At 39.9% G+C, this 17,487-nt stretch overlaps 2 protein-coding genes across 3 annotated transcripts; one reads left to right on the forward strand and one right to left on the reverse strand.

Moving 5' to 3' along the window:
• On the forward strand, positions 2,232-2,976 carry LOC110268080. Of its 2 annotated transcripts, none has more exons than XR_002356129.1 (2): positions 2,232-2,663; positions 2,758-2,976. XR_002356129.1 is itself a non-coding variant. In XM_021113985.1 (2 exons), exons 1-2 carry the CDS (start codon positions 2,293-2,295, stop codon positions 2,808-2,810), a joined length of 396 nt encoding a protein of 131 aa, XP_020969644.1. In that variant the 5' UTR covers positions 2,232-2,292; the 3' UTR covers positions 2,811-2,976. The 2 variants fall into 2 exon arrangements, 1 of the variants encoding a protein (XP_020969644.1); XM_021113985.1 differs by having other exon boundaries at positions 2,232-2,635.
• On the reverse strand, positions 12,936-13,807 carry LOC107621157. Its single transcript, XM_016323193.1, has 3 exons — positions 13,586-13,807; positions 13,406-13,528; positions 12,936-13,343 (listed from the first exon to the last, which is right to left on the reverse strand). The coding sequence occupies exons 1-3, from the start codon at positions 13,805-13,807 to the stop codon at positions 12,936-12,938; spliced, it is 753 nt and encodes a 250-aa protein (XP_016178679.1).

Below are 17,487 nucleotides of genomic sequence, written 5' to 3' on the forward strand. Positions count from 1 at the left end.
CTTTTTTATGAGATTATATATATAATAAAATAATAATCACCAACACTATGGATTGTGGAATGTGTAGTGGACACGGAAAAGAAAACCAATCCACCTGAAGCTATAGTTATATGCTATACGAGTATCGATTCCCAAGGGATAGCTCAGTGAGGGCACTTGTTGTCCCTCTAAAAAGGTTTTTGAAACACATTGACAAAGAGTGAAAGATCAACGCAGATAAAACTTAACAACCACAGAGTGGCAGGAAAGAAAGTAATGGAAATGGGGCGTTTTCCCTATTACGCTGTTCAGCATGGTCGACAAGTAGGCATATACACTACGTAGGAAGATTGTAATGAGTAGGTATTAGGGTATAACCACGCTGAGTTCGAAGGATTTCATGTTTGTGACGAAGCCGTGGCATGGATCAGTCGGGGAAAGGTCGGGGTAGGCTCCCGTGGGACACAACACACCGGTGGTGGGGTTAGATGTCAGACCGGAGGAACCACGCCGCCGCCGTTGTTTGTGGTGGGTGCCAGAGGTGTGGAAAAGGGGAGCTATAGTAGTAAGGTGTGGGGAGGCTCAGGTAAGTTACCGTTGGTGTTTTTTGTGTTAAAGAAGAGTCTTTCATGTTCCTAAAATCAGAAACAATTGCGATTTTAGGTGACAGGCGGGGCATTGTAACGATTGGGGCAGAACAGCCGTTTCTGCTCGTTGAATTCATGGAAATGATGTTGATGCGAGCGTGTTCCATGCTAAGGATTGGGTGTCCCATTTTTTTGGCGCAGGAGACCAAGGCATTGGACAGTGTGATTCGCTTTGGGTATACAGTAGTCCTTCCAAGCAATGACAGGGGTCTTGAGCTTGTTGCTCACGGGCCAGTCTCGGTGAATGATCATGACGCTCGCCAAGAGGTGTCGTTCGTGATGTTAGAAAAGCTAATGTCTACCACTGGTCTCGCAATTTGTGACTATAACTACCGCATAATATGTCGATTGAAACATGAGAGAAATGAAGAAAACACCAAAGTTATGTCTTCTCTGTCGGAACGCATTCGTCAGTTAGAGGAAGAGAATGCAGATCTGAAGAGGCAAGTTGAAATGTTCGAGGAGCTTGTGGAGGAATGATGATCAATGTTAGTGTATAATCTCCTTTATTTTGTCGTTGCTGGTCATGTGAATCATTTGTCTTCTACTTCTAGTGTTAGTTATCCGGAGTAATATGAACGTGGGTGTACTAGTCCTCTCTTAAATGGGGTATTTTAATTCAATGGATGTAGTTTTATGGTTGATATTGTCAGGAAGTGGAATTAGTATACAAATTAATGCATGTTTCATACTCCATTTGATTTCATAATTGTTGTAAAATTGAATTGCTATTTTTGGATGAATTGCTACATTAATTGTTGGTATTCAATAGGGGCTAAGTATGTTGTTAATTTTAAATGTTATAAATCCTTTTTATTTGTTGATTCAAATTCTAGGGGTAGGTTTTGCTCTTTTTTTTTAGTTAAATAAATTCCATCAAAATTATTGTGTTTGTGAAATTATTGGTCTGCATCCAATTATACCAACCTTTTTAAATTTAAATTTTGATTTGTTTTAATTTTAGAATATTTTAAAATTAGAAAGAAAAAATTGGTTAATCGGGCCATAAAATCATAAAATCAATTCAAGATTTGCAGTCCAGCAGAAAGATCCGTCTCATGAACATCTGAATCGAGTCGGACTCGTTCCGATTCATGACAGCTCTACTAAAATTCTGCACCGCAAAAAGACACGCCGCCGATACGCTCGTTTGAAGTATCCGCCGCGTGTCGGCGTCGGATTCGTGTCCGACACGGATACACTGGCACTATGAGAGAATCCGTGCTTCATAGTTCACAGCTCTTCATATGTATTGGGAAGAATTGACATTGATAAAGTGGAAAAGCGCATGATTACGGTGACACTGTGGTGCAGAGTCATCACATCCGAGTTGAACACCCATTGAGTCGCAAAAGAACGACAACAATGATGGACCTCCGACGCAACCAACGGTGGAGAAGTTAGTGTTGGACTGTGTGAGGTGTGTTGATGAACAAATTTTCACCTTTTGTCATTCTGCTGTGTGTTGTGGGGGCAAAGTGACATGATTTTTTTGTTTCAACTTTGCAGGGAGAAGGCAGCAAGAGCAACAACAGAAGGCCCTGTAGATGTTGCTTCCATCATGGATGTACTGGCTCAGATTCATGAGGTGAGGATTTTATGTAATGCTATAATTTAATAACACTAGGTGCATGTATTCAATGTAATAACTGTTACATCATGTTCCATGCAGCATATCATTTGGAGTGAGAAGACGATCAGGTCAGCTGTGTCAACTCAGTTACAACATTCAATGAGGTTAACAAAGAATGTGGCAGGCCACTCGACCATGTTAAACATCCTGTGGTCCGAACACGTGGGTCAAAAGAGTTCACCAGGATTGCAGGAAGGACCTAAGAGCAGGGAAGGGGTGTGTCCCTCAAAGAGGAAAGGGTACTCCAGTTCAGGGGTGGAAATGGTGGCTTCAATGGCGAAAGACGGCAGACATCTCTGCAGAGAGGAACAGATTAAAGTCAGCATGAAGGGTTCAAAAGGCAAGTTCAATGATTCTAGGAAATCAGCATCAAAAGGTGATAACCCTGCCGAAAGCCCTTGAAGGTTAGCATGTCTAACTCTGTTCTGTAGCAGTTTTAGTAACTATTTGACTCAAACGAGGTTTCTTAGTAACCGTAAGGGTGATATTATCTTGCAGAGGAAGTTAGAGTTTCCCATCGGGTTCAACTGCGATGTGGAGGTGCCTGCTAATTCGATCGAGTTTAGCACTCCCCATCCTAGTGGACGCAACCGAGGTGGATTATTGCAGGGGGAAGACATGCCCCAGGTCAGAATTAATCCATGTGTATTGTATGTGTATAGGAAGAAAGAACAATTCTTCATGTTTCTGTAATTACACAACATGAGTATTTAGAATGTGTTCACATTTCTTTGCAGGTTTTTGACCTCGTTTTCAGGCCCCCGGAAGGCATGTTCTTCTCAAACCTGGAGCTTGCGGTTGTGGCATATGTGTTCGACGCTGGTCTGGATAAAAGGTTAGTTCACTTTCTGAGTACTTTTCACCCTTCGAAAAACTTGTTCATAAAAGTTGGTGACATAGCTGTGTGATGTATTTGTGGGATGTAGAGAGGTTTTGTTTCCTAGTGAGCATACTCAGGGGGATCGGCATGCCTTTTGTACCCTGTGCCCAGGGGAAGAGCTAATAGACGATGTAAGCTAGTCTCTACTGTATGTAATTTGTGGCACCAGGAAATAAGAATGTTGTCTTATCGGACCAGGCTTAATATGTGTGCTCATGCGACACAGGTGATCAATCTTCTTGCTACGGTTTTGACAGATGAACGCTCTGAGCCGAGTTGGTGGCTCTCTACTAGCTTTGCTATGAGTTCCATCTCCCTCAACTTTTTGGGGCATGTGACTTACATCTTATACTTTTTTCTTGCTGGTCATTACTGATGTGGGTTGCGTTTATAGGATATACATTCAGATTTAATTTTTCATATAACACAAGAACTGTAATTGATTTATTATAATACTCCAGCAGAGAACCCACCGTAACCGTAAGTAGTAGTTTAGACATATTCTCTTTTGTTTAAAGTTTGCATGCACAGCTAAAATTTGGAGTAAATTGTATCTTGCGTTTCATTTCTCTTTATATTATTATATCATACTGGGATTGGTATACTTCACCACGTTTAGCTATTAATTTCAGTAGAAAGACTATAAGCTAGCTTCGGTACTAATAAGCAAACCATTGAGAAGAATAAAACATTGGACTTTTATTAGAATAATTGGTTGCTGCTTCATATGTTACATTGATAGCTAATATGCATACATGGATTAATAGTTGCTGGTTTTCATCTTTTATGTCAGCAAATTGCATTAAGCCCTGGTAATTACTGCTCGAAAACCCTGGAGTTTATCAAGAGAAGATTCATGAGCCCGATGGATGATATCACCAAGGTTGGTAGTTGTTGGAGTTTTCATGCAGCACAGTTAACTTTGTACCTAGTGGGTTTTTAATGGTCATGGATTTAAAAGATGAGCATCTCATCTACTTGGATTCTTTGAAAGACCACAGAGAGCGCAACGCTAGGGTGGACCAAATGACATATGTGGTAAAATTACCTCATTTCTAATGCTCTAAATTTAATTTTTGGTTTTGACATGTATCTTTGCATACTCTGGTGCGGCTGATATTCTGTTGCCAATCCAAGCCTTCTTCCTACAAACAGTACTCAGGGACAGGAATTTGTACAGCAAGACCAAGAGTGTCGTACCCTTAACGTCTGCATACAGAGTTAGGGAACCCATCACCGGCCAACAAGAACCAACCTCGTCAGTTTCCTAGTTAACTCTCTCCGTATCGTGTGTTTTAGACTTCTATTAGATCCTTATAAGAGGTGTTTATGTTTAATATTTTTAGCCGTGATTGTGGCATATGGGTTGCACAGTAGATGCAACTTTCTAGTATTTGGACCTCATATGACATAGAGGTTATGCATTTCACATGCCGGATAATTTCACATACTTTTTTCTTTTGTTGTCTAGTTTCTGATAAGACTGTCTTGCACGCTCTGATGCGATATTTATCTTTTTTGTTCCACGACAGGGTATTAACGACCACAACAGAATGAGGTTAGCTTTGGACTTAATCATGGCAAAGTCTAACCCGACTAGAGATGAAATTTGCAAGCTTGCTTGCAAGCATTGGAACGAGACACTTGATAATCCAGCCACAAGGGCAAAGAACCAAGGAACCCAACCCCCCGCAGAAGCATTGTCGGTTGCTAGTAGCAGCTCGAAGAGCTTAACTATATGACTGCATAGGTTGCATCCAAGCGTGAAGCCCTGATTAAGTTAATAGTTGTCTTTGCTACCTTGACAATATGGGGCTGTTATGCTTTTTTGTTAGATTTTTTTCTCCGTGGGTGGCCGAAGATAACACTCTAATTTTTTGTATGGTGGATGTATTTTGGGCAATTTTTTAGTTGATTAGTTAAGTAAAAACAGGTTATGGTGGTTAGTGTTGTGTGCTGCACTCGGATGTGGGCATCTCCCTACACTATTTGGGTTGCTATTTTTGTGTTAATATCAGGACTCCCAATAGAATCTACAACTCAGTTTACTAATACGGAGATTGTTGGTTTAATGAATCTTATTTTGGTGAATATATGTATTATTATGACTGCTATTAACTACAAATTATTTCATATATTTAACGGTTTAATATGTTTATGATAATTTTCTTCTGAAATACTTCAGCATTATTTTTTGAAATTTAGAATAAAGAATTTAGGTTTTAAGGTCTAATATTTGAGATGCCTAAAAAAATATCAAGAATATAGGCCTAACCAAGGCTGTTTGGTTATCTAACGCCACTATTGAAAAAGTTGCTATCTTTCAACATAATGAAAGCATCATGCCAAATAAAAGAAAACTCTTCTCAAAGCAAGTTAACCATTCACAGTATGATGTGTCTTGAAGGAACTTAATGAAAAACTTCCGTTACTCATCACTTAAATTTAAGTGGTATATTTCCAAGTCATTTTTGTTACTCAAGACATTGATTTACAATCATTTCAATGACACATTTCACTAGTTATTAAATAAAGAAAAAACATGAAAAATAAAAAAGTTATTTTCATAGCTAACCATGCTGTATGAACGATAATTAGACCCTTCATTCTTATTCACTCTATATGCATGTACATTGGGTTAATTAAATTACTCATGCTCACAAAATTCTAGTCTTAATACATGTTTGCACAGTTATGATGGAAGTCATACGATCCATAATTTGTTAGTATAAGGAATCCATGCACGAAGTGGCTTGTTTCATCAACTACAGTGACCTTTTTGTCCTCAGTCCAATAACAACATCTCATCAATAGAGTTTATGGGCTTCAAGACCATTGAAGTCAGTCCACCCTCAGTAAAAAACACTCCTAGTGCAATTCAAGAAAAAACTTTTCAACCTGACCAAAATAAAAAAACAAAAGAGCATAAAACCAAATCAAAACAATAAACAATTAATCCCCATATCATCCAGGTACATATACATGCAAAGTATCATCTTAAAACATCTGAATTCGTGTTACACATACGGCATTCATGAACAACGACTATATACTAATCCTAGACAATACATATTAATATAAAAACTCAACAAATGCCCTACCTGAGGTTGTGGAGAAGTTCTATCACCTGCACATAAACAAAATTGAATTAATCTACTACTGCACCGCACCCAAATTAACGACTCACAAAACAAATCAAACACACGATGATACAAGTTGAAAGTCGTGATTACCTCCCTAGTTATGTTTCCAGGGTCCATTGGATGTTCTGACCTCTCATTCCCGCTTTGCGTCGTTCCTATCATGTCTTCGCCAGGACCATGCGGGCGATACGGAGAATCACCCTGCTCACCCATTAATATAGGTCTTTTCTTCATTATGGCTTGTTCATATACTCATTCAAGCAAGCATCGTGCTTCTTGGCTTCGTATATCTTGGAGGAAGATTTGTTTTCCTGCCAAACAAAATCGAATAAAGAAATGACAATAACAAAGTCTTGTGCAATTCAAGTAGTGCAGCAATAACGATTAAGGTTTCGACATAAACTACATCGTATTTACGAATACATGTAACAATGAGTTGGAAACAATAACATGACAAATTTAACCCTAGTATTGAGTGCATTCACTTGATAACTCGTCGGACTCTACCCTCATTGTCCATGTCTACCTCGTGTTATCCGTGCACCTCCTCTTTGTGTGTCCAGGTCTCTTGCAAATAGTACACTTCCTCCTTTTACCGTGCTGCCTTGCATTTCGGGGGTGCACCCTTTATCCTAACAACGACAAGGTCCCTCACGCACCCTTCATGCCTTTCTTGTTCATTTGCATCGTTGCTGCCAACTGCTTGGGTTAGCTGTGTACACAAGGCCCGAATTCCCTTTAGGGCCTCTGTGTACACCACTTGATTCCTGGCACCAAGAAACAACATCTACTGGGATGCATCATGAAGAGCCCCATGCCGAACTAAAAAATCCCTCTCGTCGTCTGCTTGACCCTGCTCTACGTAACCATCGATAGATTTCGCATCTTTCTGCCACCGTGTGAGAACTACCCTTGGCGGTATATCTTGCACATGGTCGTACTTCATAACAAAGAACATGTGTCGGCATGGGAAGCCTTCTCATTCCCAAAATCTGCACTCACATTGCAGTTTTGCCATGTTCCTATCAAACAAAGTGATGAAAGTACGACCTGGATTACCGTATTCCTTGGTCGTGTATACCATTGTGGTTGAAATCCTCCTCTTTGCTACGTAGTTCACCACCCCGACAGCATCAATCTCCTTCTTCACTAGAGAGAAAATTGCTCATGTGTACATCCGTGCAGCCCCGCTCTCAATTGGATCAAGGCATGTTATCATCATAGGGATGCTAATTACGGAGTTAAATTGTGCCACCATCTCATTATGTCGGTACTCACATACAAACACCTCCAAATTCTGCTCAAGCTCCAATATTGCGTGCCTGGAACTCAAGAACTTTTTGACATGAGAGTTTAACCCCTCGTACCTCAATGTCGTACGATATCCAGCACAAAACTTTCCCCTCAGATATGCACTGACCAACATGTGTTTTTTCTCATACATCTATAGAGTCCAACACTTTTCATTGAAACCAAACTCCTCTGTAGCAGTGGCCCACTCACTTTCAAATTCCTCAACCCCCATGTTGGCATACATCCATTTGGAAAATAAATCTCTAAACATCTCATTCCCGTTCGACGTGACGTTCTTTTGAAGATGCCATGCACATAGCCGGTGGGTTCCATTTGGAAAAATCTTTTGAACCACTGCAATTATTGCATCATCTCCATCTGTGACGACCACTGACGGCATCCTATTACATATAACCTCCAGCAAGTTTTCAAGCATCCACATGTACGAGGCTGTAGTTCATCCAAGAGGAGCCCGAATTCAAAAATTGTGGTCTGTCTGTGATTATTAGTTCCTGAGAATATCACCAACGGTCTCCTGTACTTGTTCTTCCTGTACGTGGAGTCGAAGGCAACAACATCTCCAAAGTGTTGAAAGTCCGCTCTACTGGCACCATCTACCCAAAACAAGTTAGCCAATATACCTTCGTCAGTGATGTTATACCTCGTCGTCGACATCGGATCCGCAGCTGATTTTCCTTGCAGATACATGACGGTGGAATTTGTGTCACCATCGGCGACGTTCTCCCGCTTCTTTCTATCTATGTGGTTATACGGATCTTTCTTTGTAAACCCCAGTAGTGAGTAACCTCCCGCAATTCCAGACATGTATCCGAGTATCTTGGATGTAGAAAGTCCATAGCTATCCATACTTTCCATGTGTGCCTTCGCAGCATCTGACACGCCACAAAAGTGAGGCATCAAGTGAACCATACTGTCGGGGTCAAGTCATGGTTGTGGTGAATGATCACCTTCCAAATACTAGTATCTCGATCCAAAAATATTGATAACTTTGCCTCGCAGTTTATGCGTATTTTCGGTTTATGCATTCTCTTCCTATCTAATCTTGCATAGTGCTTCTCCCATCTCTCAACCCGACCATGTTGCAGAAGAACCTTCTACGGATCAAATTTCCATTCTCATCCTTGCCGTAATCCCCTTTTTGGACCACAAACCCATGGCATTTTCCTAATTGCATGTAGAATTCATAGGCTCGTCGCTCAGCTCGAAACACCATCCGATTAATATCCTCTGCTGTCACTCCCAAACATCTCCGTAATCAGATGCTTCCTCATTTGAATCCTCATTCATTACATCAAAATCAACGGAGTCATCTGTTTGGTTACTTGGACCATACCCAACAACTCCTTTACTGGATCCATCTCTAACGTTACTCGCCACAAAGCGACTAATTCCCATCTGCGAAAGTAGAATACATACATCAAAATGTCCATAACCACAGCAGCGTATACAACTTCACAACTAAATGAAAAAGTAGTGCCGACTTGGAATATACTTCGTGATAATTAACTTGCTAACTTTTCTTTTGTAATTCTTAAAAAGTTGTCATCTTTTTAGAATGATACACTTAATTGAGTAAGTTTTTAATTTCTAAAACCCGAACAACTAACACTAAAGATAAAACAATTATGCCTGGGAATTAGACTCATTCATATGATGATAATAATAATCTAAAGGACTACCTAATGTAATCAACGATTTGTTCATGTACAAAAGTAATAAAACCTTAACAACGGTCACATTGAAATAAAAACTTTACTATAGGTCCCAACAAACAGTATCGTTCGTTAGAGTAGGTTTCATAATTGCAGGTTGCAATACAAATTAATGGCTTAAAAAATTTATCTTTAAACCTATTAGGATAAGACATGTTAGAAAAATAAGAAAATACAAATGAAAATGTTTGACAAATGCAAGTTATTATTTTTCTTACACTGTAAGATTCCACCTTTTTTCTCCCCTTTTCCTTTAAAAGTACTCATTTTGCCATTTGGCTGTGAAAAGAATGAACATTTTTTTCATTTAATTAGATGAATGTTTTGTCCTTTTAAATCTTTTTTCATAGAATCAAATGTGAATTTTACTTTCCCTTTCTTAGTCTTTTCACATTTATCAACAACGTAATCAATTACTTCCTTGTTTTCATTATACGGTTATTCATACCTTATACGTGAATATTCATACTCATTAATTTCATACCAAATAACACCCAATTATTTTTTTTCATAATCAGTTATGAAAAAATAAATTATTCACACAGTAATTGATATAAGTCATTTCTTGCACAACTAATCTAAACACTCCCTACAGTTGCCTTTACTATGTTTGTAGAAATGCTTGTTCAAGCTATTTTTAGGATACACAGGCTGTTGCACGCGCTCAGGTGGAAGCAATCAAAGAAATGAAAATAGAAGCTAACCTGAAAGCAATTGGAGAAATTAAGGTTGCAACATATATGGCTCTTAGGAATGTAGATATGGTAGATTCTGTGATAGAAGCAATGAAGGATGACCTAAGAAGGTGGCGTGAAGAACATCACAACGATATGGACTACGCAAAAAATTCTGCAACATCAATCTCCTTGCACATCTACAAGGCAATAGAAAGTCAAAGATCAGATATATAGATAGTGTTCAATCTATAATCAAAAGGAGTAGAAGGGAACCATATTGCTTGTAGCATTTCAAATTTCGTCCTTTCTTTTTTCAATTTAGGAGGTTCATTTCAACTACATGTCCATGACAATCATCTTATGGATCAACAGCTTCCATAAAAATATTTTGCAAATGCAGATAAACTCATTTTCAAAAATCTGTTTCAAAGTTTTGGTGTTCCTAGGACCCGTAAAACTTCCAAAAAGTTAACAATAAACAAACACAATGGTTTACGAATTTAACATTTGGATTTAGCTTCTCTCTAAGGGACCTTCTTTACTTTGCAAAACATAAAAGGCTGAATATCATGACTGAGTGCAGGAAATGAAGGGCATTTGCAATTTGTTTTCAAATGAAACAACAAAATGGACAACACCAACTTCTAGTAACAGCACATTGCAGAATGATGAGTTAAAAAATTCATCCTTCACAATTTTTAACTAATTATATGGGAGTTAGCAGGTGGATGTTGATTAATGATTTTATTAGAACATGTTTGAGTGATCGACAACGGAGGCAGTAGTTATGGTTCCCACGTGCAGAATCACAGATTACTTAAGTTATTGGCAAATTAGGCCCTAATGCTCAATGATACACGACAGACGGTCAGTCCATTGAACATGGAGGTAAATTGCATACACTCCTTTATTAATAGAGTTTGTATTATAGAGAATAGTAACTATAATGTGTATGTGCATTGAACTAACTCAGTGAAGCTCATTGCATACATTTAGCTATATAAAGAAGAAGAAAGCAACTAACTAATCTGCCTACTAATTCTGTTATAACAGAATAACAGAATTAGGAAAACAGAATGCGTGTGACTTGAACTCCATGTAACTGCACTACACTTACCTATATTATCCATGTCTGCCACTGATTACTATTATTTTGTGTATATACTCTTGTGAAAGATTTAAAGCTAAAATTTTAACTGTTGAAAGAAACCACCTTTAAAATCCCTTAAAGATAAATAATATTTGATAAAATGCTCAAAAAAAGTTATTAGCTACATTATGGAACATTTTGCCAAAGATTGTTCACACTATTTTTCTTTCTTTTAGCTAGATTGTCAAACATTTTGTGATGCTATATTGGCATGTTACTCACTTTAAAGATTGCATTGCATTATACTTGTATGCATCACAATAACAGATGATCAGTGCTGATAATAAGAACATGGCTAGCTAACCGATTTTAATCGCCACTACTCCTATTTAGCAAAGAGACTACACACATAAACGAACTAATTTGGCATATTAACATTGCAAATTATTAATTAATAACACCCTTGCTTGCTAAAATTGTGAGAACTGTTTAAATTAAGTTACCATTGAAAATTAAAATGGAATGCTATTTAAACTAACTTCTATTATTACAATTGCAAACTTTAAGGACATGATTGTTGTGATCAGAAATTATGAATACGGCCCGACAAAGGTAGAATCAAAACTCTAACCTATTCTCAGGAAGCACATCACGTCTTAACCCAAATAAGACCATACCCACATTTCAGAGACGAAAAAAACTTATGGCATAATATTTTCATCTGGACTTTGTGCAAGGAAAATATACAATGCATACCTCCACCGGCAGATTGCGATCAATGGCAGTCTCGCCCAGCTTCGGTCCTCTGTGTTTGGCGTAGCGACAACGTTCCACCCACAGAACCGTGCACTCTCTAGTGAAACTGACCAATCTACCCCAACATACGTGGAGCCGCCACCCAAAGGAACTCAACTCTTTCTATTTCCAACGAAGCAACCTAAAGCCACCACCAAGGCCATTTTTTTCTCTTCCATTTACAAAGAGTTTAGAACCCAAAAAACCCACTTCAGATAGACCCATTATTAGCTATCATAACGGATTCCGTAATACAACTTAATTAACATACTTCATCCCGTAATCTTCTAAACTCCCGTGTGTCAACATTCACGGATTCACAGTCTTCTCTGCACATTGCCACTAGCTTTCTCAGAATTGGCTTTTTGAAGTGGACAAGTGTCACTAAATTATCCTGCCACCAACTTTCTATACGTGTAGAAACAACAACCCTTTAATTTCTACACCAGAGAATTCACCTTATTTGACATGGTAAAATTCACTTAGAAAAATATAACAAGAACCAACTATTTTTCAACATTAAAGCATAATCACAATCAATACTAATATTGTCTAATAACATCAAATATTTAAGTCAATACAAATAACACAATATTATACATTAGTCTAAAGTCTTATGTATTCTAAATATAAAACATTAACTTATAGTCTTATAATGACTAATAACACAAAATATTAAGGTTTACAATACTTAAATTCCACATAAGAATAACCATCTTCCATCAATAGCCATTAACGTTGTCAACTTGTTCCTTGTGATGTGGATGCATGAAAGAAACCTACAAAATATATAATGACTAATTATGTGATGTGTATGATGATCGGGTCGGGTCTGGGTGACCCGAGCTATGGCCCGTTCCCAGTTTCACTCCCTTCTCAGATTTCATTTCTTTTTTCCAGGTGAATCCCATGTCACTTTGGGTACAGGTCTTCATCATCCAAAATGCTTCGGGCCCGGGTCGGGTCTTCGGTCCGAACCGGGCCGTGTGCACCCCTACTTTTACTTATCTGATTTGCCTTCAATTTTTCATTTATAGCCACCTCTAAAATGTGATCAAACACCCTCTAGAAATCTGTGTTCATCCCCCACTCCATCTCCCTAATAAACTTAGTCTTGGAATTAAGATTATTGCCTTCAATCAAATGAAGCTGAGGATCTTCACCGAATGTGATAACCTTTCCTGCCCATGGTTTCTCATTCAATTCAGACACCAATAGTCCCAATGCAACAAAAACCTCCATGGGAACCCCACTCATACTCCCAAAAACATCACACACAGCCAAACAGTTCTTTATCTTACCTTTACTGAACATGTCACCCACCATTCTACTCCATTGAAGCTCTGCCACGTCTCCCAAAGGCGCTCTGATCTTATGAGGAAGCAAAGCACTAGAGGCAATGGTAGTCTTCCCTGACTTCACGACCTCAAGGTACTTCTGGAACCTCTCTTTGTCATGCCTTAAGAGGCGACTCTATTGTATGGGATCAAATCCAAGCGGTTCACACCGATGAAAACCATGGAAAGTTTTAGAACCTTCCTAAGAGGGATAAAAACGTCCTTCCTCAACCGATCGCGGATCCTGTAAGCATAATACGTCTCCTCGATTCCTTCATACTCAGACTTACCCTCGCGAGGAAAGATTCTCCTCGCAATGGCCTAGCAAAGAAGCGTGGATCGGTCAAAGGAAGAGTCAAGAGAGGGGCACCACTTCGCCGCAAGACTAATATCCGTTGATCTGCTGGAATTCAGTAACTCTATATCGGTCTTCAAACAATTGGCAAAGTGATCGGTGACGCTATCGTGGAAAAGCCAAAAATGTGCATCATTCTTGTAACGGTGAAGGAGCTTCTTGGCCATGGAAACCTTCTTGTGTTCCCTGAGAGTAGGGACAGTCTCCTTCTTACTCCTCTGGTGCAATGCTTTTGTTTTCATCATCTTTTTGTTCCTCTTCTTAGACTTGGAGCCTTTTACGGTGAGTCACTGCTCCTTCTGATTCTTGTGGAGATCAGAACCTTCTAAAAGCTTGTAGAGAATTCTAGAAGGTCCTTGAAGTATTCGAATTCGGTGAAGGTGGGGACGTTGGCTACGAGTGTCTTGGGTGGTTAGAGAATAGCCACATGGCTGTAGCGTAGAATCCCTCGCGATCAGACTTGCCAGTTCCGCAGATGCCTCAGAGGTTACAGACAAGCTTGAGTGTGGTGAGGGGATCGTGGCTCCATGCCGCGCCAAGCCTCTATTGGAGGGAGTCGAAGGGAGTGTCAGGGACGACGTAGAAGAAGAAGTCGAGGCATGTGTTGTCAGATGACAAGAATATTGCGGAGCAGTTCTCTGTGAAGCCCATTGGGGGATTGGTAATGTTGAATTTTGAGACCATTAGGTCCGTGAAGGGTTCAGAGACTGCGGTTATGGTGTTGGTGGCGGTGGTGCCACAGCGGCTTTGGGGTTGAGACTTCAGGTGGGCCTAGGATAACGGCCATAGCTCTGGTTTGTGTGTATGTGGCAGAAAAAATTTAAGAAGTTAGGTTTGATAGAAGATAGGACAATATTAGAGTAGGTATAAATTGAAGGGGAGTGTATATAGTTCTGCTTCAGCTTGGGGAGCAAGCAATTTTAGTAGAGGAATGTGACGATGCTGCCCCTAAAATAATTTTGCTGTTAGAAGGTACAACCTGTAATATTCAATCGTTGACTTGCTTTACTGTTTACTCTTTCTTTTTTTTTCATTCTACAGTATTCCTCCTCAGTCCAACAAGCTAGTAACTAATTCATCACGGTACTTAGCTCTATTTAAAAGCACTGTTTATTCTTGCTTAAATCTATTATTACTTGCTAAGCACAGCTCTTTTACAAAGCTGGAGGTGTCCCCTCTTGATTCCTTTCTATTATTTTTTTATTAATTTCTCTTAGTCTACTTTTCTCATCAATACTTTAATACTAATATAGTATCTATCATATTGCTGAAGATGGTGTTGTTGCATGGAGCTGGAGGTGGCAACAATGTGAGGGATTGGTTAGCATGTTCTTTTATTCCTTTTGGATAATTTAAGGAGGAGGTGTCTACTGCTGAATGCTGAGATATCTATCTACTTATTTTGTAAATATATTTTGTTCATCAGTTTGTTGAGTCGGTTAGTTAGGTGAACGGCTGGTGGTGAGTAGCGAGACCTGAGAGCACTCGGTGTAGAGAAAGATGACGTCTATGAATATTGGTAAGTGGGCAGATGGAGCCACCTGCAAGGATACTTTGATGCTAAAGTAAGTGTCCGTATGAAAAGGCAGCTAATTAGGACAAGCATGTGATGTATCTGGGAGGAGGGGTAGGTCCTTCCCCTTTATCAGTGCTTATCGAGTAGGCCCCTTCATTTGGGCTCCCTATGTCTAGAAGCTTCCCCCAGTTGTCCAGACCTTCATTAGGGGATTGCGTCACGCATGGGATGCATTGGTTTAGATGGGTCGGGGACACGCCGAGTCGGAAGTAAGTCGGGTGGAACCCTGGCCCTTATTGGACTGGGCCAGAACAATGCTCCCAACGTGGCAAGCCGTGAATATCTCGGTTGTCACGATCACCCTATTTGTGTCTTCTCGTGTAATTGTCTTCTCTTGCTCGTGGCTTCGTTGGCGGGATTCATGCTTCCAGTACGCATGAGATGCCTCCAACCGTTACCCAGGGGTGTCATTTTGATTTTCGTGTCCAGAGCATTTAATGTTTTTTATGAGTGATTTGAAAGTGCCTGGAAAAGACCATTATGCCCCTGGCCTTTCGCGCTTCTCCCTTTTTATTTACAGTTACCTTTACCTCTTCTTCCTTCATTTCATTTTCTTTCCATTTTTCATCCCCTCCCCCCTAACTGCAACTGCTACCACTGTCATTTTCTCTTTAACCTTGCTTTCGTTTCTGAATCACTCAAGGATTTCATGCTACTACCACAAGGTACTATTTCTCATTTCTTGCATCTTCCTCCATCACAGATATTGTACGTGGTTACTCTTTGTGTTTATTTTTCTCATCTTGGTTCCTGTGTTGTTGCTTTTTGCCATTTACCACTGTTTGTTATACCTTTTTTGCTACTACTTTTGTTTGGGAGAAACTATCGCTTGGTAGCTAGTTCTTAGGAGGGTGCCATAGGTGTCTCTTTTCTGGATTTACGCCTAGAGATGGTATAGTATAGGATATTAGTGTCGTAGAAGAACATAGTTTTAGTTTTGGCTTGTGCTGAGCTTCCGACTTCCTGTTTTAACTTAAGTGCGACCTCTCGTGAATCGTTACGCCTGGTGTACGACCGATGAGCACATCCTCCAAGGCGACCGCAGAGGATTTACAAGAGCTTTGCAACTCGAAAGCATTATGCAGGGGTGGTCCCAAGGAAGCCAACTATGATGTTTTTGTGTCAGACCCCTCAGAGCGTGTTTGCCAACTTAACCTCGAGGCTCCTCGGGTTCCCAATAGGATGTGGGTGTATAAATCCATGTTCACTTCATTGGGTGTCCAGCTTCCATTCTCCCCTTTCGTCATGACTCTCCTAAACCAATGTGAAGTTGCTCCCTCGGAACCTCACCCTAATAGCTGGGCTGCCATCCGGTGCTTCGAGATGGTATGCGAGTGCTTGGAGCTCCCAGCTTCTGTGGAAGTCTTCCTCTATTTCTTTCTTCTTACCAACCCCTCCCGGGAAGGTAAACATAAAAAAGGCTACCTCTCCTTTCATGGTTTCAAGGAGACCTTTTTCAAGGTGAGGCCGGCCCGAGGCCGCCATCCCTTCTGGCTTACTCTCGAGGGAGAATGGCGGATCCTGACCTATTGGAGTTTTAGTGCTGGCTCAAACTATATGATCAAGATAACTTATGACGGCCTAGGTCGGCAAAACCAATAGATCGCCGATGTCTTGTTGGCAATTTTTGGTTCTAACAATCTCAACCCCCATCTCTTGATAGGTGACCGGGAGGCCAGTCATAATTGTGTGGGTAAGATCCTTCCTTTTATTGTTGTTCTTTCATTTTCTCGGTGTGTGCCTTATTGTGTTGTTCCCGATTTCATAACTTTCTTTTTTCATGACTTGCTTTTCGATAGCTTGTTTTTCTCATCCTTTTGCAGTTGGGATGGCTTTTGGACACACTTCTTTGAGTCGTTTGATGACTCATCTTTTTCCTGGAGATGACGAGGATAGCTCGGACACCCGTAACCCCGAAATTGAGGTCCCCCTGGCGAGGGTGAAGTTCAATCTCAGCCTCTGATAAGTGGATTTCTTATACGTTTTTTCATAGCATTTTCATATTGTTTTTAGTTTGATTTTATTAATTTTAGTAATTTTTAGTATGTTTTATTGCAAAAATTTATATTAGGATGCTACTTTAAGTTTTTGTATTTTTCTTATGATTTTAGAAGATTTTGGGGCAAATTTGGCAAATTTGGCAAAGTCTTGTTCAGAGACGAAGAAAGCATAGCAGATGCTGTCAAATCCTGACCTCCGTGCATTCCAACGAGCATATCTTGAGCTACCAAGATCCAATTGACGCGTTCTCAATGTCGTTGGAAAGCTAACATCCAGAGATTTCCAGCAATATATAATAGTCTATACTTCTCTTCCAGATCACTGCCCATAACTGGCATTGAACACCCA

The sequence above is a fragment of the Arachis ipaensis genome, chromosome B10 (assembly GCF_000816755.2).
Source record: "Arachis ipaensis cultivar K30076 chromosome B10, Araip1.1, whole genome shotgun sequence".
NCBI lineage: Eukaryota > Viridiplantae > Streptophyta > Magnoliopsida > Fabales > Fabaceae > Arachis > Arachis ipaensis.

What these genes read in the sequence shown, in the direction of transcription:
- LOC110268080 (XM_021113985.1), top strand. Translation starts at nt 2,293, where the DNA reads ATGCAGCATATCATTTGGAGTGAGAAGACGATCAGGTCAGCTGTGTCA. An exon ending in TAGGAAATCAGCATCAAAAG is followed by an intron (nt 2,636 to 2,757) that starts GTGATAACCCTG and finishes ATTATCTTGCAG; the next exon opens with AGGAAGTTAGAGTTTCCCAT.
- LOC107621157 (XM_016323193.1), bottom strand. Translation starts at nt 13,807, where the DNA reads ATGATGAAAACAAAAGCATTGCACCAGAGGAGTAAGAAGGAGACTGTC. An exon ending in CAACGGATATTAGTCTTGCG is followed by an intron (nt 13,529 to 13,585) that starts GCGAAGTGGTGC and finishes CTTCTTTGCTAG; the next exon opens with GCCATTGCGAGGAGAATCTT. An exon ending in TTTTTATCCCTCTTAGGAAG is followed by an intron (nt 13,344 to 13,405) that starts GTTCTAAAACTT and finishes CCCATACAATAG; the next exon opens with AGTCGCCTCTTAAGGCATGA.